Source organism: Hemitrygon akajei, chromosome 27 (genome assembly GCF_048418815.1).
Source record: "Hemitrygon akajei chromosome 27, sHemAka1.3, whole genome shotgun sequence".
Classification (NCBI taxonomy): Eukaryota; Metazoa; Chordata; class Chondrichthyes; order Myliobatiformes; family Dasyatidae; genus Hemitrygon; species Hemitrygon akajei.
Genome location: NC_133150.1, coordinates 9,068,641 through 9,096,475, shown reverse-complemented (window position 1 = coordinate 9,096,475; position 27,835 = coordinate 9,068,641). Strand labels below are relative to the sequence as shown.

The 27,835-nt window shown below is 39.9% G+C and overlaps 2 protein-coding genes across 3 annotated transcripts in view; one reads left to right on the top strand and one right to left on the bottom strand.

Moving 5' to 3' along the window:
* The first annotated feature begins 1,307 nt into the window (after positions 1-1,307).
* Positions 1,308-27,772, top strand: fance (FA complementation group E). Of its 2 annotated transcripts, XM_073030342.1 has the most exons (11): positions 1,308-1,442; positions 7,817-8,025; positions 10,276-10,909; positions 13,891-13,935; positions 15,924-15,977; positions 16,770-16,913; positions 18,581-18,704; positions 19,673-19,748; positions 22,411-22,477; positions 23,070-23,195; positions 27,636-27,772. In XM_073030342.1, exons 2-11 carry the CDS (start codon positions 7,820-7,822, stop codon positions 27,735-27,737), a joined length of 1,578 nt encoding a protein of 525 aa, XP_072886443.1. In that variant the 5' UTR covers positions 1,308-1,442; positions 7,817-7,819; the 3' UTR covers positions 27,738-27,772. The 2 variants fall into 2 exon arrangements, with proteins under 2 accessions (XP_072886443.1, XP_072886444.1); XM_073030343.1 differs by lacking the exon at positions 27,636-27,772 and having other exon boundaries at positions 23,074-23,189.
* The window catches only part of mkrn4 (makorin, ring finger protein, 4), a 39,282-nt gene continuing 34,635 nt past the window's right edge, over positions 23,189-27,835 (bottom strand). Inside the window, exon 9 of the mRNA XM_073030346.1 lies at positions 23,189-26,040. Within this exon, the coding sequence (XP_072886447.1) occupies positions 25,940-26,040 (101 nt within the window). The 3' untranslated portion in view covers positions 23,189-25,939. The remainder of the gene's footprint in view (positions 26,041-27,835) is intronic.

The window sequence follows — 27,835 nt, the reverse complement described above, 5'->3', positions numbered from 1 at the left end:
CTCATTTCTTGTAGACCTCTATCAAGTCCCCTCTCATTCTTCTACACTCCAAAGAGAAAAGTCCCAGCTCTGCTAACTTTGATTCATATGACTTGTTCTCCAAACCAGGCAACATCCTGATAAATCTCCTCTGCACCCTCTCCATAGCTTCCACATCCTTCCTATAATGAGGTGACCAGAATTGAACACAATACTCTTAAGTGCGGTCTCACCAGAGATTTGTAGAGTTGCAACATGACCTCTCTACTCTTGAACTCAATCCCCCTGTTTATGAAGCCTAGCATCCCATAGGCCTTCTTAACTACCCTATCAACCTGTGCAGCGACCTTGAGGGATGTATGGATTTGAACCCCAAGGTCCCTTTGTTCATCCACACTCAAGTAACTGAACTCAGTCTTCTGGTTTGTCCTTCCAAAATGCATCACCTCACACTTGTCTGGATTGAACTCCATCTGCCATTTTTCTGCCCAACTCTGCAGCCTGTCTATATCCTCTTGTAACCTTCGACAACCTACAGCTCCATCCACAACTCCTCCAATCTTTGTGTCATCTGCAAACTTACTCACTCATCCTCCCGCCTCTACATCCAGGTCATTTATAAAAATCACAAATAGCAGGGGTCCCAGGACAGATCCCTGCGACACTCCACTAGTCACTGACCTCCAGGCAGAATACTTTCCTTCCACAACTACCATCTGCTTTCTACCTTTAAGCCAATTTTTTATCCAAATGACTTATTCCCACTTTTGGGAATAAGCCCCAAGAGAAAAATCTGGAGCTGGAATCTCTAAGGGAGTGCTGCATTGAGTTCAACGTGGACTAGCAACTCCTGCGACGCTGCTGGTACCAAACAGTGTCGGTCTCTGACATTTCTTTGGATTCATCAGATGCGTGGAGAGGGGGAGCTTGCTACATGGGCTTACTCTTCATATCTCACTGCCCAGGCTTGCATGTCTAGACAGCTAGGACGCAATGTCCATGATCAGCTCTGACCGACTGAGGCCCCATCCTATAATTCATAGGGACAATTTGAATAAACTATCTCATTATCACCAAGTTAAGGACAATCAATATTGTTTACACGGCATAACGTGCCTGCTTCCTGCTCCAGTTTTTCATAGCACTTGCCCATGCGACAATAAACGACCTTGAATCCGAAATAATAATAAACACCGGTCTTGGCTGCAGTGGTAATTTCCCTCAAATATTTGTAATATATGAAACACACTTGCTCCATGGGAAAGTCCAGCATTTCAATAAATATTGCAGGACAATTACATAATTGTCATGGGGCGCTGCCTATCACACTGAGGTTTTATCAACAAGAGACTGTAGTGCGGTGACGATAACGCCTGGGGGAACTTTCTGCAAACTCGAACGGAAAGTCGCGGCAGCTCCCGCCAGACGCGCCGGAAGTGTCTGAATGAGGAGAAGCGAGTGAGGTTGGTGCTGCAAACTTGTTCGGGTTGGGGGGTGGCTCCGGGCCGGGGTATTCCTCTGACTGTGAAATGCGACGGAGTTAACCCGTGGGTGAGGGGCGGACATTTACCCGTAGAGGGGGTGGTCGGTTAGTTACCGGGCAAATACCAACCCGGGTGGATGTAAGTGGGCATGTTATTTACCCGGGGCAGCGTTGAGGGGCGGGTATTTACCCGGAGTGGGAGTGAGAAGGGCGGTTACTTGGAGTTTATTTACCTCTGGCGTGGGTGAGAGAGCCGGTTAGTTAACTGGGTAAGGTTGTTACCCGGGTGAGGGTGAGAGAGGCTGTTATTTACTTGGATAGCGGGGTGGAGCTGAGGTTGAGTGTTTAGCGGTAGCTCTGAGAAAACCAAGTATTTACCCGAGCTAGGGATGAGAGGGCCAGATATTTACCCCGGTGTGAGGCGAGAAAGCGAAGTAAAACTATGTATTTACGTTTGGTGGCAACTGCGATCTGGCAGGTCAAAACCAGAGAGAGAACCCCAGGCCTGTTGAGCAAGTGGGTATTGTGCTGACAGAAACAAGAGAAAATCTGCAGAGGCTGGAAATCCAAGCAACACACTCAAAGCGCCGGAGGAACTCAGCAGGCCAGGCAGCATCTTGGAAAAGAATAAACAGTCGAAGTTTCCCCCCCGAAACTTGGATGCTGCCTGGCCTGCTGTGTTCCTCCAGCATTTTGTGTGTGTTGTGGTGACAGAGATGGAAATGTCGACCGGGCTGAGGGGCAACATTGGTCCAGACTAGACCTGCCAAATGTTGACATCAATCCAGTGAGAATTCTATGTCTGAATACACACAGGTATATGGGGGAATTTTTTTTTTAAAATTTTATTTAATTGCATTTTTAAATGATTACAAGTGTAGAAAAAAAAAGTATGTGACCCTTCCCCCCTCCCCTTAATCCCTCCCCCCTAACTTCCCTATATAAAAAAAATTAAGAAAGAAAGAAAAGAAAGAAAGAAAGAGTGCCTGGTTGTTGGAAGGTCTCCACATGCTCCATGGAGTTCTTAATAACTTTAGTATATATATTTATTTCTTTCCCCAAGTAACCATTAATTTTCTCTTCAGAGCACCTATATATTTAGTCCTGTCTTTTGTAAATAAGGGCCCCAGATTTTCAAAAATGTTTCATATTTATCTCTTAAGTTATAAGTAATTTTTTCTAATGGAATACAGCCATAGATTTCTTTTTTCCAACAATCTATACTTAAATATGTATCTGATTTCCAAGTAATTGCAATAGCCTTTTTGGCTACTTATGGGGGAATTTAAGGTGGGGGGTTATATGGGAGGCAGGGTTTAAGGGTCGGCACAACATTGTGGGTCGAAGGGACTGTGCTGTATTGTTCTAATACAGACACTTGGCATTCTTACATCCTGTGAAGTCTGCGCTTTTGCTGGAGCCTACATGTCTTTTTTAGAATGTAGAACATTTTAGCATAGGATCAGGCCCTTTGGCCTACAATGTTGTACCTACTGGACTAATTAAATTTGTCATCAAATGCTCAGCTAAACTAATCCTTTCTGCTTACACAATCCTGCACAGCTATGTATGGGATGAGCCTCTTGAATACCTCTATTCCTGTGGTTCCCAAAGTGGGCAATATTGTGCCCCCCCCACCCCACCCCACCCCACCCCAGGGACAGTGGGAGTTTCTGAGGGAGTGGTGCTCATTAGCAAGAGGGAGGCAGCTGAGGTTTTACAGACTTAATTTAAGAACTAAATTGCTTATTATAAGCATTTGATCCTTAGTGCCTCATAATTGATTACAATGATTACATAATCACTTCATCTCTTGCTAACCCACTGGCTTTGCTCAAAGTGTGTTATAGTTTTTGAAAAGTTTCAGGTGACACCCTGTATTTGGCATATCATGAGAAATCTGGACTGAAGAAATTGCTGTACTTTATTTCCAGGTCTGGCCCATGCATTTTTTGCTGTTTGCGACTGTAGTACAGTGTTAGCTAGTACAATACCCATACTTTAATCATGCAATTCCTGGAATTAGGGTATGGAATCCAATGGGGTAAAGTTCAGAATATGCCCTTTTGAATGGTCTTGGCCACACTTCTCTAGCCCATGGCTAAACTGAGATATTGCTGCCCCACTTTGTGTACCTTCAGGTAGAGAATCAGGTTTTCCCTTTATTGATCGCAGCACTTGAGGTTGGACTTAAACAATAGGTGACTGACCATGGTCGTTAGCCCTAACAAAAATGGCAGCACCAGACTAAATGAAAAATAAGTGTAAACAGTATAGTGTGCAGTATCTGAAATGTGGATTTATACCAGCACCAAATTACCAACAACAACCAACGTGTCTGTGTGTCAGAAGGTATTTTTCAAATGAGACCGTGAAACTGCCCATGCTCCTTGAACATTTAAAGGGAATACACTCTGAGAAAGAAAACAAGAATTTGGCTTATTTTTAGGCACTTTGTGACAACTTAAGAGGAATGGAAAAACACTTCAAAACATGTTTGCCAGCACTTCATAACAAAACGGTAGTGGTCTGTGTGCTTCATACAATATTTCATTGCTAAGTCCCCTACAATTACTGATTCTTTCAGCAGTAAAGGAGGTTCCGAGTACAGTTTTGCGTAAGTCACCAGCCAAAACAATTAAAGCAATTCCGCTCAGCGGCGACTCTGTTCGAAGACAAATAGATGAAATGTCTGAGAATGTGAAGAGACATTGTGCAACCTGTGTAGGACGACATAATTTGCTGTGCAGATGGATGAATCAGTTTTGCCAGGCAATGAATCTTTGCTTTGGTTATGTTCGCTTCATAAAAGATAAAAGCGTGATTCAAGATTTATAATTTGCAAGGGGGACTCAATATTCAGGTTGTTGAACAATTTTTCAAAGAGAAGGACATTCCACTCGCCAGCGTTCTTACAACATACAGGGCATCATCAATGACAGGATGGGGTTTATTACTTTTTTGGTAAAAGCTGTACCTAACATATTTACCATTTACTGTGTAATTCCCATCTTGTCACCAAAAACCCAAGTGATCTGCTGCACAAATCATTAAATACTGTTATCACAGCTTTAAATAAATAAAATAGAGTCCCATGCTCTCAATTCTCAACTATTTCAGAGCTTTGTATTGAGAATGATGAAAGCATTCAAACTAGTGTTGCACATGGAAGTCAGACGGCTCTCAAGAGGAAACTGCCTGAGATGCTTTTTTGTGCTTTTTGAAACTATGATATAAAATTCTTTGAAGACTCAAACGTTTCATTTAGTTAATCAACTCAAGAATGATAGGCATGACATTGCTTATTTGTCAGAGTTATTTGCAAAGTTTAATGAAATCAATCTTCAATTGCAAGGAAATGATGTGAATCTTATCAAAGTCAGATCAGTTGTCTCCATATTTCTGACCACGTTAATCCTATGTATGTACAACAGTGGTGACCTTTTCCAATTTCTGAGCCTCTTTGGGTTGAAAGAGAAAGAAAGGATACTGGTTGATGATCTCCCCAGTATACTGTGCTCACCTGCATGTCAGAGAGATTTCAGGATTTTCTCTTGATTCGAATTCCATATTGGATAATAAATCCATTCCTGAATGCTTGTAATGAGGAATTAACAGGAAGGGTGGAGGAAGAACTGATCTCGCTACATAATGACTCTGAGCTGAAGCCGAGGTTCAAATAAAAATCATATCAAGACTTCTGTTTGCAGAAAGAAATCTTGAAACACCATTGTGCACTGTGGAAAAAGGCCAAGATGTTCTTTAATGCCTCTCCATCATTATATTTAGTGGAGTGTGGTTTCATGCAGTAGCCCAACTTCTTTCGAAGCAACAAAACAGACTGTGAATTCCTGAACATGGGAATCTGAGTCTCCTGAGTGACGTTGATGTGGAGAAGCTGGTGTCACTGTTCCAAGCCCATTCATCTCATTGACAGGTGTAAAAGGAATGTTGGACTACTAATGTACACACTAAAATTATTGATGAAAATTGTTTTTACTGTAATAAAAAAGATAAATTTTATTTGTAACTTTAAATATATTTGAATAACTTTTGCAATAATCTGTCACTGCTTTGAATTTGCAGCTCCTGACTTTCATACTTTATAGTATTCATCATGGTCTTCTGCTGCTGTAGCTCAACCCCTTCAAGTTTAGTGCTTTGTGTATTCAGAGATACTCTTCTGCACATCACTGTTGTTATGTGTGGCTATTTGAATTACTGTCGCTTTCCTGTCAGCTTGAACCACCTGCTCATTCTCCTCTGACCTCTCATTAACAAGAACAAGGCATTTTCACAAACAGAACTGCCATTCACTGGATGTTGTTTTGTTTCTCACACCATTCTCTGTAAATTCCAGAGACTGTTATGCATGAAAATCTCAGGAGATCAGATTCTTAGATACTCAAACCACCCCATCTGGCACCAACAATTAGTCCATGGTTAAAGTCACTTAGATCACATTTCTTCCTCTTTCTGATGTTTAGTCTGAACAACAACTGAACTTTTTGACCATGTCTGCATGTTTTTAGGCTTTGAGTTGCTGCCACATGATTGGCTAATTAACAAGCAGGTATATAGTTGTACCTAATAAAGTGGCCACTCTGTTTATCATCAATCCAATCCATGCAGAATCCTTAAAGTTCAGGAAGTGGAAGTCTGATTCAAATTTCCTCTTACAATCTGGCCCTTGGATGTCTGCTGCATATTTAGCAGACAGCACGGAGTAGGCCCTTTGAGCCACGCCTCCCCAGGTGACCCCACAAACCCAATTTTACTTTAACCTACTAATCACTGGACCCCCAGTACGGCCTTAGACCATAGGAGGAAATCGGAGCACCAGGGGAAAACACAAGGGGAGGACGTACAGAGATTCCTTTCAAAATGATGCAGGAACTGAACTCCGAACTCTGGAGCTGTTGTAGTATTGTGCTAACCGCTATGCTAGTGTGGCACCATGTACATGTGACAGATAAAGCCAATCTATAAGCTTTAATATTTGATGAAGACCAAGCAAGTTTCCCTGAGGCATTATTTATTTAGAGACACTGCAGAGTGATGGGTTCTTCCAGCCCAACAATCCCACATTGCCCAATCACACCCATGTGACCAATTAGCCTACCAAGTCATACATCTTTGGAATGTGGGAGGAAATCTATATCATGTTGTATCCTTAAGATGGTGAGAACAAAGTCTGAGAGTTCAGTGCTGTTGTACTGTACATCTTGAGTGAAGGGGGCAACCAAGTAAGATACTCTTGCTCTTGTACAATAAAATTCTTCTTCATCAGCCTGGAAATCACACATTTGCACCCACTAACCCAGTCATAGAGCACACAGAGATTGCGATCTACTGACCACACCAGGTGAACACTGCAGGTTCTATTCGGGTTTTCAAGTGGAGAGGACAGGAGATGGAGAGGGGGGTAATGTTACCGCAGAAATTCAGGGTGGGGGGGTTTTGCCATCATAATTAATAATGGTCAATAAATACTTGGCTTGCTGGGCAAGCATGTGTTCCATGAAGACAAGAGTTGGAATTGAAGAAGATTAAGAAAAACACAAAATGCAAAGACAACTGGATATAGAGAAAGAAATTGCAAGTTAGCAAAGCTGGAATTAGAGCCATAACATACAAAACGGAGAGATCAGAAAATGTGGGATGAATGGAATGAATAATAAATAAGGGTGAATGAGTGACTGACCTAAGGAATCTCTGCCTTTGGGTAGTGATAAAACTAGTGATGGGGTTGTACAACATAGAAACAATCCCTTTGGTCCACAACATCCATGCCAGCCATTTACTGGCATTAGGAATCTATCTTTCAATACCTTGCCTCTTCAAGTTACTGTCTGAATGTCTTAAACATAGTGATTGTATCTCATTCTGCTTTGTCTTGAGTATCAACCAATCTCAGTGGGGGAAAATAAATAAATAATTCATTTCCTTCTACCTATGTCCTTGTTTTTGATACCTAACGGGGGGGGGGGGGGGGGGGGGGGGAGAAAATTGGACTATCTACCCCATCTATGCCTCTTATAAGCTTCCTTCCCTTCAGGGAATTCAAACCCGGTCTATTCAATCTCCCCATAACTGAAACCAATCCTGTCGACATCCTGGTCAATATCTTCTGCACTCTTTCCTTCCTATAATGTGGTGATCAGAACTGTACATAGTACTCCAAAGCAGTAGGCACAGATTAAAGGTATATGGAACAAGAGAGAGAGAATTGAGGAGGCAATAATCTGAGAAAGGATGTACATAAAATTATTGCTTTGTATGTGAAACTTTATGTGTAAAATCATTGTAATTTAGGTACTTCATGCTGAATTCTTTTTATCATTTCTTCCAAAGGGCATGAACTGCAAAGAGCTTATGGAGCAGTTTCAGAAGCCGTTTCAAATTTTGCTTCATGCACTAACCCTGGGCACGTCGGGAGCTGCCAAGGCATTTCATATTCTGCAGCGTATGCAGTCAAAACAGTCTCTTCATTGGAGAACCTTCTCAGAGACACTGTGCCGACCTGAACCATTTTTGGAAGGGAACGAGCAGAAGCTAAATCTGTAAGAACCTTTATGATTATTAATTCACTTATAAAATTCTGACATGGCACTATAGGCTGAATCAAGGGATGATGTTTCTCTCTGGCTGACATTTGTCTGGAACAGGAACTTGGGTAAGATTTTAGCTTTGAGACGAGGAAAAATTTCTTCATTTGGAGAAGGTTCAAGCCACAAAAAAAACATCTGTGTGCAAATGGATTGTCTGCTTGCCTAGATTATGACAGTGACTCACCAAAAGTGCTTTGGGTGCCCTCAAGTTGGGATAGGTGGTATATAAATGCAGGTTCCTTCATGACATCTTGATTTGAGTCATGTTATTTTCTCTGTATCTCTCTTAATCACTTGTCATATTTTCAAACTGGGAGGCAGGCATGTAAAGTAAAATACATTTTACATGTTGATAAGGTCATAAAGAGAGCTTTTAGCACAATGACCGTAAATCAAAGTACTGAGTGCAAGGGTTGGAATGTTATGTTGAAGACATTGGTGAGGCCGAATTTGGAGTATTCTGTGCAGTTTTGCTCATCTACCTATGGGAAAGATGTAAATAAGATTGAAAGTACAGAGAAATTTTACAAGGGTGTTGCTGGATCTAGAGAGCCTGAGTAATCTGGAAAGATTGAATGGGTTAGGACTTTATTCCTTGGAATGTAGAGGATTGAGAGATTTGTTGGAGGTATACAAAATTATGAAGGGTATAGATAGAGTAAATGCAAGCAAGCTTTTTCCACTGAAGTTGGCTGGGGCTACAACTAGAGGTCATAGGTCAAGGGTGAAAGGTAAAAAGTTTAAAGGGAACACTAAGGGAAACTCCTTCACTCAGAAGTTTGTGAGTGTGTAGAATGAGCTGCCAACACAAGTGGTGCATGCAAGCTCAATTTCAATGTTTAAGAGAAGTTTGGATAGGTACATGGATGGTGGGGCTATAATCCTGGTACACATTGATGGGAATAGGCAGTTTAAATGGTTTGACACAGAATAGATGGGCTGAAAGGCTTGTTTCTGCACTGTACTTTTCTATGACTGAATAGTTGAGAATGTGACGGCAAGGTGGGTATCCAGAAGAAATGCACACATCCACTTGAAGTAGTGAGAAGTGGCCATAGAAAAATGGTTTCTGAATCTCTAAGCCACAGTTTTTGGGCAAAAGTTGACATATTTTGGGCATCTTCAGTTGATAAAATATTGGGGTATATTAAATTTCTTGGTGATGTTTTTCTCTTGAATTTGATAATTTCATGATAAATCTTTCTGTTAGTGATTTTTTTTTTGCGATTTTAAGTTTTCCCAGAACTTTTGGCCTCGCCCATCCCAATTTTTATCCTGACCATGATCATGTTTTTTTTAATTACTTCTGAGGGTCAGTTTGGAAACCTACATTGCCACGTGTGGGAATCACTCGAACAATTAACCTGTCATTCAGGGCAGTGTAACAAGGAACATTAAGGCACTTCCCTGTCCTGATACGCAAAACTTCCTTAGTTAATTCTGGCCTATTAGAAACAAGGAAATGAATTATTTTCCCTTGTAAAGATTGCCTACATAAGACCTCCATTTCTGGTATTTTCCCAGTTGTTCATGATTGAGTTTGGACAGTAAGTGGCAGTATCTTATCGGTTAAACCAATTCCTGCGTACAGTTGGTATGAGTACATGATAGTTTTATTTGTCCCAAGCCCTCACCCTGAAAATGCTGGAATTGTTGTATACTTCAATCACTGATTCTATAAACTTGACTCTGATCGGGAATGAACTCTTGATTTGTATGCCTTAACACCTCCTGGGACTTAAGAGAACGAGTGAAGTCTCTAACTATGTGAATGCCATTTTAATCCAAGTGCTTGATATTCTCATAATTTCACTTTCTGTGCAGTGAAAGCACAATAAAGCTACTCACATTTCCATTTTATGCTGAAATTTGATCCAGATTTAGACAGTCTCAATTCAGTTCATACTGAAATTATCCCTGTTCAAGTTGGATTCTTACATTTGTATAGCAATTTCAGAAATGCAAGTTTCTTTTCCTGCAGTCTCTACTTATCTAATTCTGGTGAATTATCTGTTTAGTGGATAGTTAATTAAATGCAATACAAATGATTTGTGATGAATGTGATACTCTAGATTTCCACTGTCCCTGCAGAAGTGTGATACTTAGCCACAATTCACCTTGGGATATAAAATATGCAGGAAAAATTGTGAAAGCAGTATGCTATCAACTGTTTACTCATCGTATCATTTTTCCACCCTTCAGAAAGCCATTGTTTTACCTTTTACCAGTGCTGGTCAGAAGAAACCTCTTATCTTTTCTTCACTTGGCCAGTAGCTATGTACCTAAAGACTGTCTGCATCATCTCATCTCAGAGTTAAAGAAAAACTTGGATACTGATCTTTGGATACAGAAATTAATTGACATCTTGGAGCAGGACTTAGAAGGTGGACTTTGTTACTTGAAGTCTAATTCACATTCAAACAGTTTTCAGAGACAATTGAAATATCTCTGTCAAGAACTAGTTGGAAATTCTGAAGGTTCTTCAAGTGCTGATAAAAGGTTGGGTTGGTACTGTAGTCAACAAAATGTCAGCAATGATAAATCATCTGAAGGTTCAGAAGACAATGCCCCATTAACACAGAACTCTAAAAAACGTAAAAGTGTTGTAAAAGATGGATCACTTTTGGAAGATGATGAGCAAAATGTAACAAAGAAAATAAAACGAGCAGAGGACATTGTCTGTGTGGAACCTTTTATTGCCAGTGAGAACCAGGATGGAACTGCATTCACAGATCTTAATCCTACACATGCACAAAACAAAATGGACATTGATGAAGTAGAACAGAAAACCTTTCTGAAAACAGAGCAAAACGTTGACCTGCCTGAACATATAAAGGTATGAGTAAAATGTACTTATGTTTGACTGAAGCCATTAACCCGGATTTTATTGAATGGAGTCTGCTGCTCACATTCACTTCTTGCTTGCTTGATTCAGATCCACAAGGCTGAACTTGCTAGGATAAAGAATGCGGGATTGAAGCATACTGATTGATTAGCAAACTAAAATTTCTCAGCAAATTCAATACTTGCAGGTTTGGATGCAAATTTGCTGCAGTAGCTGGCACTTATGTGGGTTAGTACTGGGAGCTTGCTGTGAAGTTACAGACATTTACCAATTATATTCACTCTTGCAGTTTAGGTTAAAACTTGACTTAATTCATTGGTCTGTATATAATTACTCTGGTATTAATAAAATTGGTTTATTAAATATTAGAATTGACATTCTGAAGTGTAGAGAAGTGTGGACGATTCTCCTTGACAAACTAAAGTTATTTCTACAGTGTACTCTAGTAGGAAGGAACAATAGAAGAGTTGTGATGCAGAGACAAATGATGGGCAAGTCATGCAGTTCTAGCTGAGTTCCTTCCCTTCTCAGTTACCTTGGTATTGTTTCGGTGCAGTGATTCAGTCTCTACCTGAGGGTGTGAGTACATCAAGTGATCCCTTACTGAAGTTCTGGTAGAGCATTGTGTTATTAACAGATTCACTTTTTAACGAGCTACTAAAAGAGGACCCATTCTCTCTGTTTATGAGAATATAAGTGCTCTGTGGCACTGTTCAGGGAAGATAGGTCATTTGCATGTTCTAGCTAATGATTCCAATGCTCTAGTGTTCTTTGAGCAGGTGAGAGGTTTCATATTCTGCCTCATGCTGTGTCATTCCAGTCTGTAGCACAGATTTCTTTCAGTCCGAGCACTTCTCCTGATTGCATCCCTGTCTTCATCATTATTTACCCTGTAAGTTAGAACATCTTGATGTCTCAGATTCCTCTTTCTCCGAACTTGCCTCTGCTCTCTTTCTGGCTCGGACTTGGGGTTCCATCTATTGTTATGAAACGGGGTATTATTTTTTTCCTTCGGGGGTGGGGTTTGGAAAATTTACCTTTGAACCATTCTTCCATTTAACGAGACATTCTGAATCTGATAACAAAGAATGGTTAAGATAATCAATAAGGAAGACAGAAATGGTTCTGAGCAAATGTTTGTGGTTGTAGGCTGACATTCGTCATCAGTGGTTAGAAGCGGGTGAGATAGTTGATGCTGATTCAGTGGTCATTTTCCAAAATGCCCTGGACTTCGAGAAGGTTCCATTAGTTCAGAGAATAGGTAAGGAATGCAAAGTTGAGATTACAATGAAGCAAGCCGTGATGTTTTTAAAGGGCAGCACATATTGGCAGGGCTAAGATATTTATTCCTGATACAAGTGTTTGTATAGTCAATCAGTTAACAGAGAGGGAAAGCCGACTGTGGGAATAAATGAGCCACTTTTTGGTTGACATGTTCTTCTGACTAGAACATATCAGTACTTGGGGCCCCTGTTATTCACAATCTGCTATCAATCGCATGAATGAAAAAGTAGAGAGATTGCTGGATCACTGAGTGTTAGAAGATCAAAGAGGCTGCGAAGATTGTCTACCCTGGAAGGGAAACAGGAAAACGGACTATTTTTATGGTGAGAAACTGTGATGCTAGTATTCTAGGAGATCTGTGTGTTTCTGTTTTCAAGCATAGCAAGCAAATATATTAATATTTTCTTACAATATAAAAGGTCATTTTGCCTATTGAGTCTGTGCTCATTCTCAACACATTCACATCAGCCTAATTTCCCCCGCTTACTTCCCAAAAACTGTTCCTTTTGTGTGGTCAGTTCTTGCCAATCCGCCCGCCCAGCTATTAAAGGGCCAGTGAACCTACCATCACTTGTTTGGAATAAGGCAAGAAACCAGAGCAGAGGCAAACAGATATCACCTGGGGTGGGAGGGTGGTGTATCAGGATTAAAACCGGAGTTGCTGGAGTTGTGAGACACCAGTGTAATTCTGCGCCACTGAGCAAAGCAAATGGTCCTGCAGACTTTACTCTCATTCTCCAGTTGATAATATGATGAGACCTTGATGGAAATCTTGGGTCTTAATGAAACATAATAGGAATAAACTTAAATTTTTTTACCCAAGGGGAGATATACTGGCAAGAAAGATGAATTCCTCTGTGGAGAGGTTATTCGATGAGGAGAAATAATATGGCTTCTTTGCTTGAAAAAATAAGGGGTGATCTCACTAAAGCATATAAAATGCTTAAAGGGATGATGCTGTCACAGTATTGGAATAAGCCTTAAGGACTGAAATGAGAAGAAATTTCTTCATTCAAAAAGTGAATCTAGGAATTCTCAAATCAGAGGGTTATGGATGTTCACTGGCTATCCTTTCGCAGAGAAAAATTGTGAATACTAGGGCACATTGTAGATATCTCTGTGAAGTATGAAGGTCACATTGAGGTACAAGAAAGGTAAAAGCAGAACAGACTCAAAAGGCTGACCAGCCTATTTCATTTTTGTGAATATGTGCTGATACTTCACAACAAACACCATTTTATGCAGCCTTTAATGTCAATAAATTATCTCATTCCCTTTACTCCAAACAATTTCAATAATGCCATGCAATAAGTTCCTAATGGGCTCCAAACCTTCTTTCCTGCTGCACCTCAGTGACTGGACTCGTTGCTATGACTTGCCTTACAAATGGAGTGACATCTTGCTTCAGTAAAGGTCTCCTCGATTCTATTTCATGCACCCTCACCCTCACTCTCATCTGTAATGATCCATAAATCTGAACCCTTTGCTCCCTGCCATCACTGCTCATGTTCTTTCTGTCATTAAGTAATTCATTCTAAAGTAAGAATCTTTACTGAAAACCAAATTGAAAAGTGTCATTTAAAGAAAGGAAGTGCATTGGATCGATTATTTGACAAAGGAAAGCTTGCTAATTTGATATCTGCATATGAACCTGTCTATTTTTAAATATGTTTATTTCTCTTTAACAGTCTTCATTATCCACGCTGAGGGATATGTTTGAAGCAGACTCAGATGTAAGTATTCTAAGTAGTTTTATACACAAATTTAAAATTTTGATATAAAAATTATTCGTATTACACACAATAAATATTATTTTCTCCTCTATTTCATTATTTTCACCAGCACTTCTACTCCTCAACATAAAGTATCTTCATTCTCGTTTGCAAGATTAGTATTGACTAGAAAATTTTGTTAGTTGGTAACCATAGCTCCTCTTTTCACAGGTTGCCATGCAGCAACAATATGTGGAACTTTAGATTTGTTAACCAATGTGATGTTCTTCAGAAAATGAAATAACCTCTCTGTAGTGTCACCATTAATATTCTTTAGAGAACATCATTATGTTAGATTGTCCCTGTTTGATCAGAGTTGCCACAGTGACAATCTGCAGAACACTTAACATGCTGTTTGTGCACCAAATGACTGCAGTGGCTGTATCTAATTTAGTGCCTTGGTAGATCAAAAGGAGACTTTATTACTGAATCAGAAATTATATGTTTATTCTGAATGATAATTTTATTCTATGGTTTCCTCCCAGCTGCTGTACTGTTGTATCTTTATAAGAGCATATATAAGTGTCCACAAAGGTTTTTAAGGATCTATGGAAGTGGTCCTGAATTACCATTCACATAGACAATGTCTCTGAATGTAGCTTTCTCACAGGCAATGTCTAGAGGGGGAGCATTGGGAAGCATGGATAATGATTGAGTTCTTGTAGATTTTAGGGTTCCAGTGTATCATACAATGCAGAATTCAAGTGGAAATCCATACGTTCAAAAGCTGTCCAGATATTTGCGTGGTACCTTAGCTGCTGAGAAGACTAGTGCCAAATTGGAAGTACAGAGTACTCATGTGGGAGCAATCCAATTTGTTGTGAGCAATTTCTTGTGTTATACTTAAGCAACTCTTAACCCTTACAATATTTTCTCAAAAATCGTTACAAGGCAGTCAAGCACACCTAGAAACAAGGAAGTTCGTACAATCTGTAATCTGTAAATTTGTAATTTTTCTCTGAAAACAGTTATGTTACAATGAACATGTGCTCTGTGGTGGTTGAGGTGAGATGATGGACTTGGTTAGGTTTAGATTTAGTTGCAGCCTCAGGAATACTTTGCCACTTTTGACAGGTTTGATATCAATATGCCTTCAGTTCCACTGAGGGTCTGTGCTTGTGTAATTACTGCACAATTTCCTTGTAAAGGTAAACATTTAGGACCCTTCGGTCATTTTTTATGGCCCTTAACCTGCTCATCTTGACTTAGAAGTAATGTTGCCTTTGTTAGTTATCCAAATCTTTTCTAAAATGGTGGAGCAGGCCATCACAAAGGAGAAGATGGGGCGGTTTGAGAACCAACCACACTTCCCAACAGTTTCATGTGCTCCAGAAAGATAAATAAACGTGGCGCCGATGTTTAGGTTGTGTCAGAAGCCAGCTTGATGTTTTCTGTGAGGACAGCACTTAGTCACAACAGCTTCAGTAAGGCAAGTTAAACATATTTATATAAGTGGCCATAGTGTACAGGGTGGTTATTTGTAAACATCAGAATCAATCAACCAGAACACTCAGCTCAGAATGCTACTGCCTCCCCAAGAACTGAGACCACTTGCCCACTCCTAAACCAGCTGACAGCTTGCTTTTCCAGTCCGTTAGTACCCATGCTGACCCAATTCCAAATTCCAGAACAATAATGTAATGTCGGCTAGTTTTGCTTAGCCTAGTACCTGGGAAAATCCATGATCGTGTGAATAGTATCAGCCTGATAATAGAAATAAAATAAATAACGTGATTTAAGCGCTGTAATTAGACGTGTTATTGATACACTATTGCAACAGATTTCTCTTTGCTTATCAGTATAGGGTGCCTCCATTTGTTTTTATTTCTGCAGCCGTAGCAGTTACAATCATGGTAACTGATTTTGCTTTCACCTTAATTTCAGCCCATTCCGGATATGTCCTTCAATCTAAGTTTCTGTCAACATTTTGCTTTTTTTTTTGCTTTTAGAAGTTGGAAACACCTGAAGAATTGAATATCCTAAATGAATGTAATCCAAGCCAGGTAAGGTCAGAATTTTTTTTTAAAGTATTTCAGCTTGTCCATGTTAAATAATGCCCCATTTTTCCAAGTGTTATTGGGGTAAAGCTTCACTTTTTGGACAGCTCTGATAGGTAGAGGCTTCTTCTTGTCCATCAGCTGCAAACGTAGCCTAGGCAGCATTTATCACTTGCAGGAAGAAGCAGAGCCACAGCAGATTTGACCTGGAGGTTTCTTGCTGGAATGGAGAGGAAGTAAAATAGTGAGCTTTGTGGGGAGATTGTCATTTCCTTCCTGCAGCCACGTACCTCCACTCGTATGGACTGTTCCCATTCCACTCTTCACCTAATATTATTTTCAGTGTCAAACAGGATATGTGAAATTTCTGCTATTAATAATACCCTAAAAAATTAAAATCAGTCGAGATTTTTGATACTGCTGTAACAAAAATGAATTTGGCTTTTGATATATTGTATGTAATCTCGGTTAAAGGGCTCAGTCATGTGCTATTGATGTGCAAACTACAAAGCTGATAGAGATATTGTTCAATTTATGAGCTGACAAGAAATGGGGAAGGTGTTTTTACTGTGTTACACATTTTTACACTACCATATGAGAAAATCAACAGAAATAGGAAAACTCATTCAGTACCAGAATCGACATAGTGCGCCCTTGGCTGAACTGAAGATGTTTCTGCAATTCTGTTGCTATATCATGTTACTTGTTTAACAAAGTAAAATATTGCAGCTCTTATTCTTTTAGCAATGGGTCTGTGAATGTTTATTCCTGAATAACTGGGGCAATTTATTGTTGCAGCTGGAGAAACTCTGTTTATTACTGAGGCTGTCAGAACTCTCAGAACACCAACTTCCCCTGGCCTGCAACAAACTGATCTCCCTGTCTTCTGATCTCAGTTACAGCAATGCAACTGTGCTTGCTCGGACACTCTTCTTGAAAAGGGTATGGTTACTTCCTCTGTAGAAATAAAAGTAGATGTTTCAAATCGATGTATTTTCCACAAACCTGGAGAAGGAGGTGTAATTGATGTTAAGCAATTACAAGGGCCAGGACCTAAAGGGGAGAAAAGACCAAAGGGATACCTGTGGTGTGATCAAAGGCAAGGGAGATTAATTAACAAAAGGAGTTGTGATGCATGGCAGAAGGGAATTCTATTGGGACATTTAAAAAAAAACAGAAAATGGGTCAGGAGGGAATATAAACAGGAAAAGCAGAATAATTACTGACAGTTGCTAAAATGGAGAGCTCTGAGCAGTGATTATTTTCTCAAATGATTTAACCCAGTAAACATAGAAAGCTGTAGAGTGCCTAACTGTATGCCGAGGTTCCATACCATGAGTTTCTGTTGATATGTATTAGTGCAAAGGAAGAGTTGTTGAGCTGGAGTCCAAGCTGTAGATGCTGAGCTCTATCAGGGAGGAGAGAATTAACTGGAGTAGGGCGTCATAATCCATAGATTACTTTAAACTTATAGTTGATCTTTGATCAAAGACAGCATTATGAGTCAGGGATGGGGTATGGATGTAATAAAGACTGTGAAGGAAGGGAAGACTGACCAAGTTACATTGCTGCAGGAAGCTATTGAAGCGAGGAGTGAATGAATAAAAATATAGTTATTTTAAAGAAATACTGTAGATATTTTACATTGTAGCTGCAGTTGGAATCTCTGACAACTATATCAGGTTAGGGAATCACTTGTGCTCAGAGAAGGCCTTGGCAAACTTGGTGTGGGGACACTGGGGACAAGTATTGGGATCATAATTAGGCATAAGAATGATGCTCATCTGAGAAAATTTGGGAAGTTAGGAACCAAATAAAAAAAACAGAACTTCAAAAATAATAAAAACAGAAAATGCTGGAAGAACTCAGCAGGTCAGGCAACATCTTTGAGAAGAGAAACAGTTGGCATTTCAGAAATGGGACTCAGAACTGGAAACGAGAGACACCAAGTTATAGATAGCAGTGAGGGTAGAAGAAAATGGAAGAAATATCTCTGATCCCACAAGACTGGGTGATCTAATGTAGCAGTTAAGAAAAAGAGTTCTGATCTTAACTGGTGCTTCTTGCATTTATTATTGAGGCCTTGGACCCTCTGTTGGTCCTGGCCGATTTTGCGTCCTAGTTTTATACACAAGCTAGGGCAGTATAATATGGAGAGCAGGCACCCCCGCTCCGCACAGCTGATGAATGAGTGGCAGAGACTGATACAGTTTGGCACCAGTGGTATCGCAAGAGTTGCCAGTCAGTGTTGAAGCACGAATGGGGTAGCTGCAAGGCAGCAGAGGTTTCCAGCCACGGCTGATGAGACCCATCTGCCCAGAGCACTTACCATAGTACCTTTAATTTTCATATTGAGTTGGTTGAGGAAAATGGAGTATGCATCAACATGGGAGCTGGTATCATTATAACAGTTCTGGCACCTTGACAGTGAAGGGACAGGGAAAACAGTCAGTATTAGAACTGAGGTAGGAGAAAGTGTATATCTCAAAGATGGAAGTTGTGAAGTCAAAGGGAGGTATGTAAAGTTACTATAGACTTGTTTCTCAGAAGAGGAAGGTATTTCATTGAAGAAAAATTCAATAACAGATAAGGATTGCGTATATTCACAGGTACTCTCACTGACTGAGCCTGCATCACGATTTCTAACAGCTGCCATCACTTTGTTCTGCAAGAAATATCCACGCCCAACCTGCACTGCTGTGATTGGGCCACTCCTTCAGACTTCTGACATAGGTATGGTCCGCCTTCGTGTGAGATAACACTGCTATCAATGACTAACTAAGAGTGAAAAGAATACTGTAATCATACTGAATGATTGGTTACCGTACACATTATTTTAATGTTTACTCTTGCCTCTCGTTGACATTTATCTTTCATGCTCCCCATTGTGAGAAAACTAACAGTTATCAGTTATTTTGTTGTGAGCAAAATTATGAATTTGAAGCTTTGTTATAATGGAACAAGGCACTGTGCAAAACATGGGAATGAAGGGATAGTTAAATGCAAAATATCACCTATCATGTGACAGCTGTATGTGTACAGCAGTGAAGTTATTTACTATTATAGCCATCAGTTCCCTGTCTAGGTCCAGTGTAGAATAATTGTTAGGGTGACATATCCTCCCAGTAGTTGACAAGACTAGGAACTATAGTCTCTTCCAAATCTCAGATTATTCAAATAATCCCTAAATACTAATTTCAAAGATTTTTTTTCACTAAGCTGCCACTGATTTACTTGAATAAGTATAATTCTGTAAAAGCATTTGATGAGTCACACACATGAAACCTGCTGAATGGTAGTTTCAAGGTTTGACGTTCTGCTTCTGTATCTGCAGTTAGAGGTGCACTATGTTTTGACAGTTTGAACTTGCTTTGTTCTAGTTTGTATCACACTGAATCCCTTCAGAAGTAAGACTTGTGTTATCGATACAAGTAACTAGTAGAGCAATTTTTCATCTGTGTGGAATTTTTCTTTGTCTGAACCTGCCTTCCTAACATTCAGACAGTTGCCTAACTGAGGATGAGAGATTTCATTGTACTTAACTGCATATTTTCATGTTCTAACACTCTAATTCTAGCAAATGTTACTATCATCTGATCCAGACCTATAAATTTACAGTATATATCAAATTTTATTAAAATGACAATAAAACTATTGTTTGCAATATAACAGGAAATCCAATGTTTCTGATTTTTTTACAGGGAATGTTCAAGTGGAACTGATTTGCAGGCTTACAGAAGATTGCCTTGAACCAGACCATTTAATAGTGACTTTTAGGTTGATTTATTTTGTGTTAAATTGATGTTTACATTTTATGCTTATCTTGTGCAATTCTCTCTCAGGAAAACATTCCTTGAACATTAACTTGAAACATTCCATGTTGGTCTAGTGGTGAGCATACTGTAGCTCAAGATGTTTATAGTAAATTATGTATTAAAATAGAATCAAGCTACAAGTATTAGTCACCTCCATTTAAAGACATTCAGGTTTCAATAATTTCTCCTTGCAACCAAAGGTGTAGCCAGGGGCATTCGCATGGGTCCCAGCAATGCCTGCCTTTTTATGAGCTATGTGGGACGCTCTATGTTCCAAGCCTACACCTGTATCACTCCCCAAATTTTCCACACTACATTGGAGCTGCTTCCTGCACCTATGTTGAGCTCGTCCATTTCATCAGCTTTGCCTCCAGATTTACCTGCTGCAGTTCCGACACCTCCTTCCCCTTTCTCAGTCTCTCTGTCTGACTCTGGAGACAGTTTATCTACTGATATCTTTTATAAACCCACTGATTCTCACAACTACCTCTTCCCACCCTGTCACTTGTAAAAATGCCATCCCCTTCTCTCAGTTCCTCCCTTTCTGCCACATCTGCTTTCAGGATGAGACTTTTCATTCCAGAGTTAATGAGATGTCCTCCTCCTTCAAAGGAAGGGCTTTTCCTTCCTGCACCATCAGTGATGCCCTCACCCACATCTCTTCCATGTTGCGTACATCTGCCCTCACCCCATCCTCACCTACTACCCCACTAGCCTCCATGTCCAGCATGCAATTTTCCATAACTTCCCCCCCCCATCACCAAAGGGATGCCACCACCAATCACATCTTTCCCCCTACTTTCTCCTTTCTACAGGAATCGCTCTCTACACGACTCCCTTGTCTGCTTGTCCCTCCCCACTAATCTCCTCCTTGGTACTTATCCTTGCAAGTGCACTGAGTGCCACATGTGCCCCTACACCTCCTCCCTCACTGCCATTCAGGGCCCCAAGTAGTCCTTCCAGGTGAGGTGACACTTCACCTGTGAATCTGTTGGGGTCATATACTGTGTACGGTGCTCCTAGTTTGGCCTCCTGTGTATCAGTGAGACCCGATGTAGATTGGGAGACTGCTTTGTCAAGTACCTACGCTTCGACTGCCAAAAAAAGCAGAAGCTCCTGGTGGCCACCCATCTTAATTCTACTTTCCATTTCCATTCCAACATGTCAGCCCATGACCTCATCTACTGTCACGATGAGGCAACACTCAGGTTGGAGGAGCAACACCTTATATTGAATATGGGTGGTCTCCAACCTGATGGCATAAACATCAAACTTCTGGTAATTGCCCCCACCCCTTCACCATACCCATCCCATTTCCCTCTCTCACCTTATCTCCTTACCTGACAGTCACCTTCCTCTTCTGCTCTTCCCCTTTCCCTTTTTTCCATGGTCTTCTGTAAAATGTCTCCTATCAGTTCCCCCCTTCTCCAGCCCTTTTTCCTCTTTCACCAATCCACTTCACAGCTCTTTCCTTCACCCCTCCCCCACCTTCTCATCTTTTTTCCCCAGTCTTGATGAAGAGCCCCATCCCAAAACATCGACTGTACTTTTTCCACAGATGCTGCCTGACCTGCTGAGTTCCTCCAGCATTTTGTGTGTGTTGCTTTGGATTTCCAGCGTCTGCAGATTTTCTCTTGTTTGTCTTCAGGTCTTATCTCTTAGCTTTGAGAGGGAACAGATTGAAGCACAACATGCAGAACAACTTTAAAATGCCACTACTGAAAGGATTTCCACAGTTTTGCTATTAGGAACTTCAACAAAGCAAAAGTGAATATTTAGTATTTGTCATTCTAGATGATTTTAACAATCATTAAGATGGATTAAACAACCTTGCCCTACTTGGAAATGTTCTCCTGCCAAAGAAATATTCTCTCTGCGTCAGGGCTCTGCAACCTCCACTGGTTTCATTTGGCTCGAACTGAATTCAATTGATAAACTCTGTAGATAAAATTTGTAGAAAGCACTTTTGTAGTGACTTCCTAGGCAGCATTTGTGGAAGCCTCTTTATAAATACTTATCTCACTGACCATGTTGATGGGCAGTTCACGTCAGCAAAATATTTTGTTTTCCACAGTAGCAGAGTATCTCTCTCACACACCCCCCCCCCCCCCCCCCCCCCCCGGGGAACTCAGCAGCTCAGACAGCATCTATGAAGGGAAATGAACAATTGACATTTCAGGTCGAGGCCCTTCATCAAGTCTGGGGAGAAAAGGGAGGTAGCCTGTTTAAAAGTGTTTTTTTTGGGGATTTGATCTATGTCACTTCTACCAATCATTTCCCCCTCATCCCCCCCCCCCTTAATTAGATCCATATCACCGGCCGACTTTTGGGCCACCCTTTTCCTGCATTTGTGTGTTGCTCCAGTTTTCCAGTATCTACAGTCTCTCCTGTCTCCACAAATTATTACTGGCTACCTTTATCCAACATGGAAGGTTGTGGAGACTTCAAATAATATTAAGATGTTGGCACAGGAACAATAATAATGCAATCTGCAGAAGGCCATAGTGAAAGGGGGAATTGAATAAAATTCAACAGTAGTTACAGCACGTTATAAATAGGAGTGTCATTTAGAATTTTCTGTTAACTGTTGCCCATTCATGGTAATCTTTCTGATATACTTACAGACATATCCTCTTGGTAACATGGAGTGAAGAAGTACTTTCTGTGGTCCACATGTTGCTTGAGAGAAAGGTAAGCAATAAAGTTGTTGCAAGTCAGGAACACTATAAAGCACTCTAATGGTTCTACTATGCAAATATTTACAACATCCCAACTAACAGTTGGCCTGGATATAAAAGGCATCATCAACTTGGATCAGATTTTGTTTGCCATCATGAAAATGCCATCTACTTGTGATTCAAACACTTCTACTATTATCGTTGAATAGTTCTTGGGCAAGGTGCCAGAGGCCATTTGCACTTTGACACTGTACGCCTTCAAGGGAAAAGGTGAAGAGAAATATTACCTAAAAGTATAAAACTGACCTTTTATTTCAGGAATTAGTTCTTTACAGAATTGTACTAATCTTGTTTGACAGTACAGGAATACAGACGAGTGATAAAACCCCACATTATTTAAACAATGGCTTTACAAATCCATTCTGTATTTTTTAATGTAATCACACTTTCTTTGTAACAGATCTGACAATTAGTTTCACAATACATTTTTTGACAAATAATATTGATAAATGACTGAGTCGTATATTTTTCATGGTGTTGATTAAGGTAGGAATGTTAGTCATAACTTTGCTTTTTCAATGCCTACAATATTTTTTTCTTGACAGGTAGAACTAACATCTGAAGTGTTTGAGCAATTTATTGAAAAGTTAAGCCAACAAGCTGAGAGATTCAAGAAATCAGTAAAATATGCCAAAGTGATCCTAGCTGCACTTACAAAGTACCCGTCCTCTGTGAGTATTATCCTGGGCATTGAGGAGAAGTGGATTCAAATCTTACCTCTTTAATTGAACTGTATGAATACAGAGGGGCGTGCAAGTAGTTCACTCCTTATTTGCCAACTGTTGGTGCCAGAAGTGGAACTAGACACAGGAAGGGTGTTTGTGAGCCTAAATGTATATGCTTGTTGTTGATTCTAATTTCTAGTGGAGTTATTAGAGATCTACAGCACAGAAATGTGCCCTTCAGCCCAACTAGTCCAGGCTGACCAAGGTGTCCATATGAGTCAGTCCCATTTTCTCCATCATTGGCCCATATCCCTGTAAACCTTTCCTATCCTTGCACCTGAACAAATATTTTTTTTAAATATTGAGCCACTCTTTCTGGAAGCTCATTTCATATACACATCACCCCTGTGTGGAAAAAGTTGCCCCTCAGGCCTCCTTTAAATCTCTCTCTCACCTTAGCCCTCTAGTTTTTGATTCTCTTTCCCTTGATAAAAGTAGTACTTGAAAGGTGTATTTTAAGTAAATGTATTATTTACAATTTTAAAGATATGTTAGATATCTAAATCTATTTGAACTGGAATTACATGTCTATGCTTATCAGAGATGATTTGAAACAGTTCAAAAACTTATCAAATAGCCATTACAAGCCACCTGTTTGGGTATCCAGCTGAACTGGTCCTGTAGGTCTGCAGAATGAAATCAATCTGACCCAGTATATCCAGCCAATTCAGTGCAGATAGAAAATAGCAAATACTCAAGTGTACATCTATCATTGATTAATTGCAATACAGTACATTGAGATAATTCCACGGCTGGTTGGGATAAACAGCAGGGGTCCAACTTAAACTTTGATAATAAAAAAAGGCATTATATTTCCATTATTTACTTTTGAGGCAGCATTGAAGGCAAAGTTTAAAATCACTGACAATTCTCAAAATAATGCTACTAAATGCAAGGAGAACTTTGACAGAAAAAATTCTGCAAAATTTAGCCTCCTGTGTTAATACACTTAATTAACAGTAGAATTAAACTGGATTGTATAGAATGATATCTTAATGTTGTAACAATGGATTTAAACACTTGGATAAAATTATTGTACAGATTAAGGGCATAAATTGTCTTTTTGATAACACAATTTGTTTTAAGTATTTGGGAAATTTAATAATTGCATGTTAACACTTTTCCAATTGGCTGTTAGCTGCTGCATGGAGCTAAGCAGAAATGTCATCTGTTTCGTGTTGATAGTATTAAATATGTTAAATAATGGATATTTCAGAATAGAGTTTACCATTTAAATTAGTTGTATTTCCTTGTTGTTGCATAACAGTGGATATAGGTTGTAGGTTAAGTGCTGAGAGTATGGGCTGTATTTAATTAGTTGGAAGGAGAGTGCCCAGACTGATGCCCAGACTAAGAATCTTTTGATGCTGCATGTGGGTAGATGCATTGCATTCTTGAGGGTCTAGAGGAGGTTCATGAGAATGATCCCACGAATGAAAGAGTTAACATATGAGGAGCGCTAGATGGCTCTGTTTCTGTACTCACTGGAGTTTAGAAGAATTAAGGGGGATCTCATTGAAACCTATCGAATATTGAAAGGCCTAGAAAGAGTGGATATGGAGAGGATGTTTCTTTTAGTGGGGGAGTCTAGGACCAAAGGGCACGACCTCTGATTAGAAGGATGTCCATATAGAACAGAGATGAGGATAAATTTCACCAGAGGGTGGTAAACATGTGGAATTATTTGCCACAGACAGTATTTAAGGCAGAGATTGATATATTCTTGATTAATCAGAGGGCCAAAGGTTATGGGGAGAAGGGAGGAGATTGGGTTTGAGGGATAGTGGAGCACACTCAATGGCAGAAAGGCCTAATTCTGCTCCTCTGTTAATTTCATCAGTAAGTCTATTATAATACAACTTGACCAAGTTCATTACAGAAAACAAATGACTCGCACGGATATTCGTGGAGGAGCTAAACTACATACATTATTTACAGTTATCACAGAATATCCAGTGTAATCTCACAAACAACAGAAGAAGAAAACATACACAAAGTGAAGCCAGTGCCATCTGGGCCAACCATTTGCTATCTACAGTGGAACTAGAAAGTTTAAGCACCTTGTAGAATTTTCTCTATTTCTGCATAAATATGACCTAAAATGTGATCAGATCTTCACGCAAGTCCTAAAACTAGATAATGAGAACTGGAATAAATAAATAACACAAAAAATATTATACTTGATCATTTATTGAGAAAAATGATCCAATATTACATGTATTTGTTGGAATAAGTATGTGAACCTCTGGGGTAATGCCATCTACAAAAGCTATTTGGAGTCAGGTATTCCAGTCAATGAGATGAGATTGTAGGTACGGGATGTAGAGGTGCCATGCGCTATATAAACAAAAAGACACCCAAATTCAGGTTACTGACAGAGTCTGCTCGTAAGAAAGATTGTTTATGTGCCCCATGCCTCGATCAAAACAACTTTTAGAGGAACTGAGAAGAATTGTAGAGACGCATGAAAATGGAAAAGGTTACAAAAGCATTTCGGAAGACCTGAGTGTTGATCAGTCCACAGTATGGGAAATTGTCTAAATGAAGGAAATTCAGTACTGTTGCTACTCTTCCTAGGAGTGGGCATCCTGCAAAGATCACACCAAGAGCACAACGTGCAATGCTGAAGGAAGTGCAAAAGCACCCAAGGCAGAAATCTCCAGGGCTTGCTGAAGTCTCTGTTCATGTGTTCATGGAAGGACAGCACGGAGGAAACCACTTTTCCCAAAACAAAAATTGCTGCACATCTCAAGACCATCTGGATGTTCTTCAACACTTCTGCGATAATGTTCTGTGGACAGATTAGACAAGAGTTTAACATTTTGGCAGATATACGCATATCTACACATATACACATAAATGGCAGATGGAGTTCAACCCAGAAAAGTGTGAGGTGGTATACTTTGGAAGGACAAACTCCAAGGCAGAGTACAAAGTAAATGGCAGGATACTTGGTACTGTGGAGAAGCAGAGGGATCTGGGGGTACATGTCCACAGATCCCTGAAAGTTGCCTCACAGGTAGATAGGGTAGTTAAGAAAGCTTATGGAGTGTTAGCTTTCATAAGTCGAGGAATATAGTTTAAGAGTCATGGGGTAATGATGTAGCACTATAGGAAGGATGTGGAAGCACTGGAAAGGGTACAGAGGAGATTTACCAGGATGCTGCCTGGTTTAGAGAGTATCCATTATGATCAGAGATTAAGGGAGCTAGGGCTTCACTCTCTGGAGAGAAGGAGGATGAGAGGAGACATGATAGAGGTATACAAGATATTAAGAGGAATAGATAGAGTGGATAGCCAGCACCTCTTCCCCAGGGCACCACTGCTCAATACAAGAGGGTGTGGCTTTAAGGTAAGGAGTGGAAAGTTCAAGGGGGATATTAGAGGAAGATTTTTTTACTCAGAGTGGTTGGTGCGTGGAATGCACTGCCTGAGTCAGTGGTGGAGTTAGATACACTAGTGAAACTTAAGAGACTACTAGACAGGTATGTGGAGGAATTTAATGTGGGGGATTATATGGGAGGCAGGGTTTAAGGGTCAGCACAACATTGTGGGCTGAAGGGCCTGTACTGTGCTGTATTGTTCTATGTTCTAAATCAACAACAGAATGAGTTAAAAAGAAGACGATTCGTGTTTTGGAATGGTCAAGTCAAAGTCCTAACTAATCCTATAGAAATGTTGTGGGAGGACCTGAAGCAAGCAGTTCATGCAAGAAAGCCCACCAACATCCCAGAGTTGGAAGCAATTTTATAAGGAGGAATGTCCTAAACTTCCTCCAAGCCAACGCGCAGGACTGATCAACAATTACAAGAAACGTTTGGTAGAAGTTATTGCTGTAGAAGGGGGTCACAGCAGTTACTGAAAGCAAAGGTTCACATACTTTTTCCAATAAATACATGTAATACTGGATCATTTTTCTCAATAAATAAATGAACAAGTATAATGTTATTGTGTTATTTATTTAATTGGGTGTTCTTTATCTAGTTTTAGGATTTATGTGAAGATCTAATCACATTTTAGATTATATTTATGCAGAGAGAGAAAATTCTACAGGGTTCACAAACTTTCTAGTACCACTGTAAATACTAACACGTACACCAGGTCTGCAAGGATTTCAAAATGTATCACCCAACATCATGTGTTCTTGCAACTTTCTGGCTGCTGTAAGACATTTTCTTGCTCCAAGATCCAGGTTGAAAAAAATACTGGCTGCTTCATCATTATGTGTCTTTTTATTATGGGTTTAAAGAATCTGGGTAACACTGCATGCCATGTGCCATGAATTAACCACCCTTGCAATGAGGTATCATTTCCAGAATTAACCTGTCCATTATGTTGTTTAATTAAAATATATAACATTTATCTCTTTTTTGTTGTTTTATCTAGATCACAATCGCTCACAAGAACACGCTGTCCCATGTTTTGGCACTACATACAACATTTCTGAAGAAGTCAATGCAGGCAGCACTAAAACATGTTACCATATAACTTGTTTTATTTCTAATGTTGAACAGAAGTTGTCCATTTTCTTGATTGGAGTACATGCTTCCAAAGGTCGGTAACTCAACAAGAATCAGAATAGTGAA

Coding starts and splice junctions, on each gene's coding strand:
- fance (XM_073030342.1), top strand. CDS start 7,820: ATGAACTGCAAAGAGCTTATGGAGCAGTTTCAGAAGCCGTTTCAAATT. Junction 16,914..18,580: donor GGACACTCTTCTTGAAAAGG/GTATGGTTACTT, acceptor GTATATTCACAG/GTACTCTCACTGACTGAGCC. Junction 19,749..22,410: donor CATTTAATAGTGACTTTTAG/GTTGATTTATTT, acceptor ATATACTTACAG/ACATATCCTCTTGGTAACAT.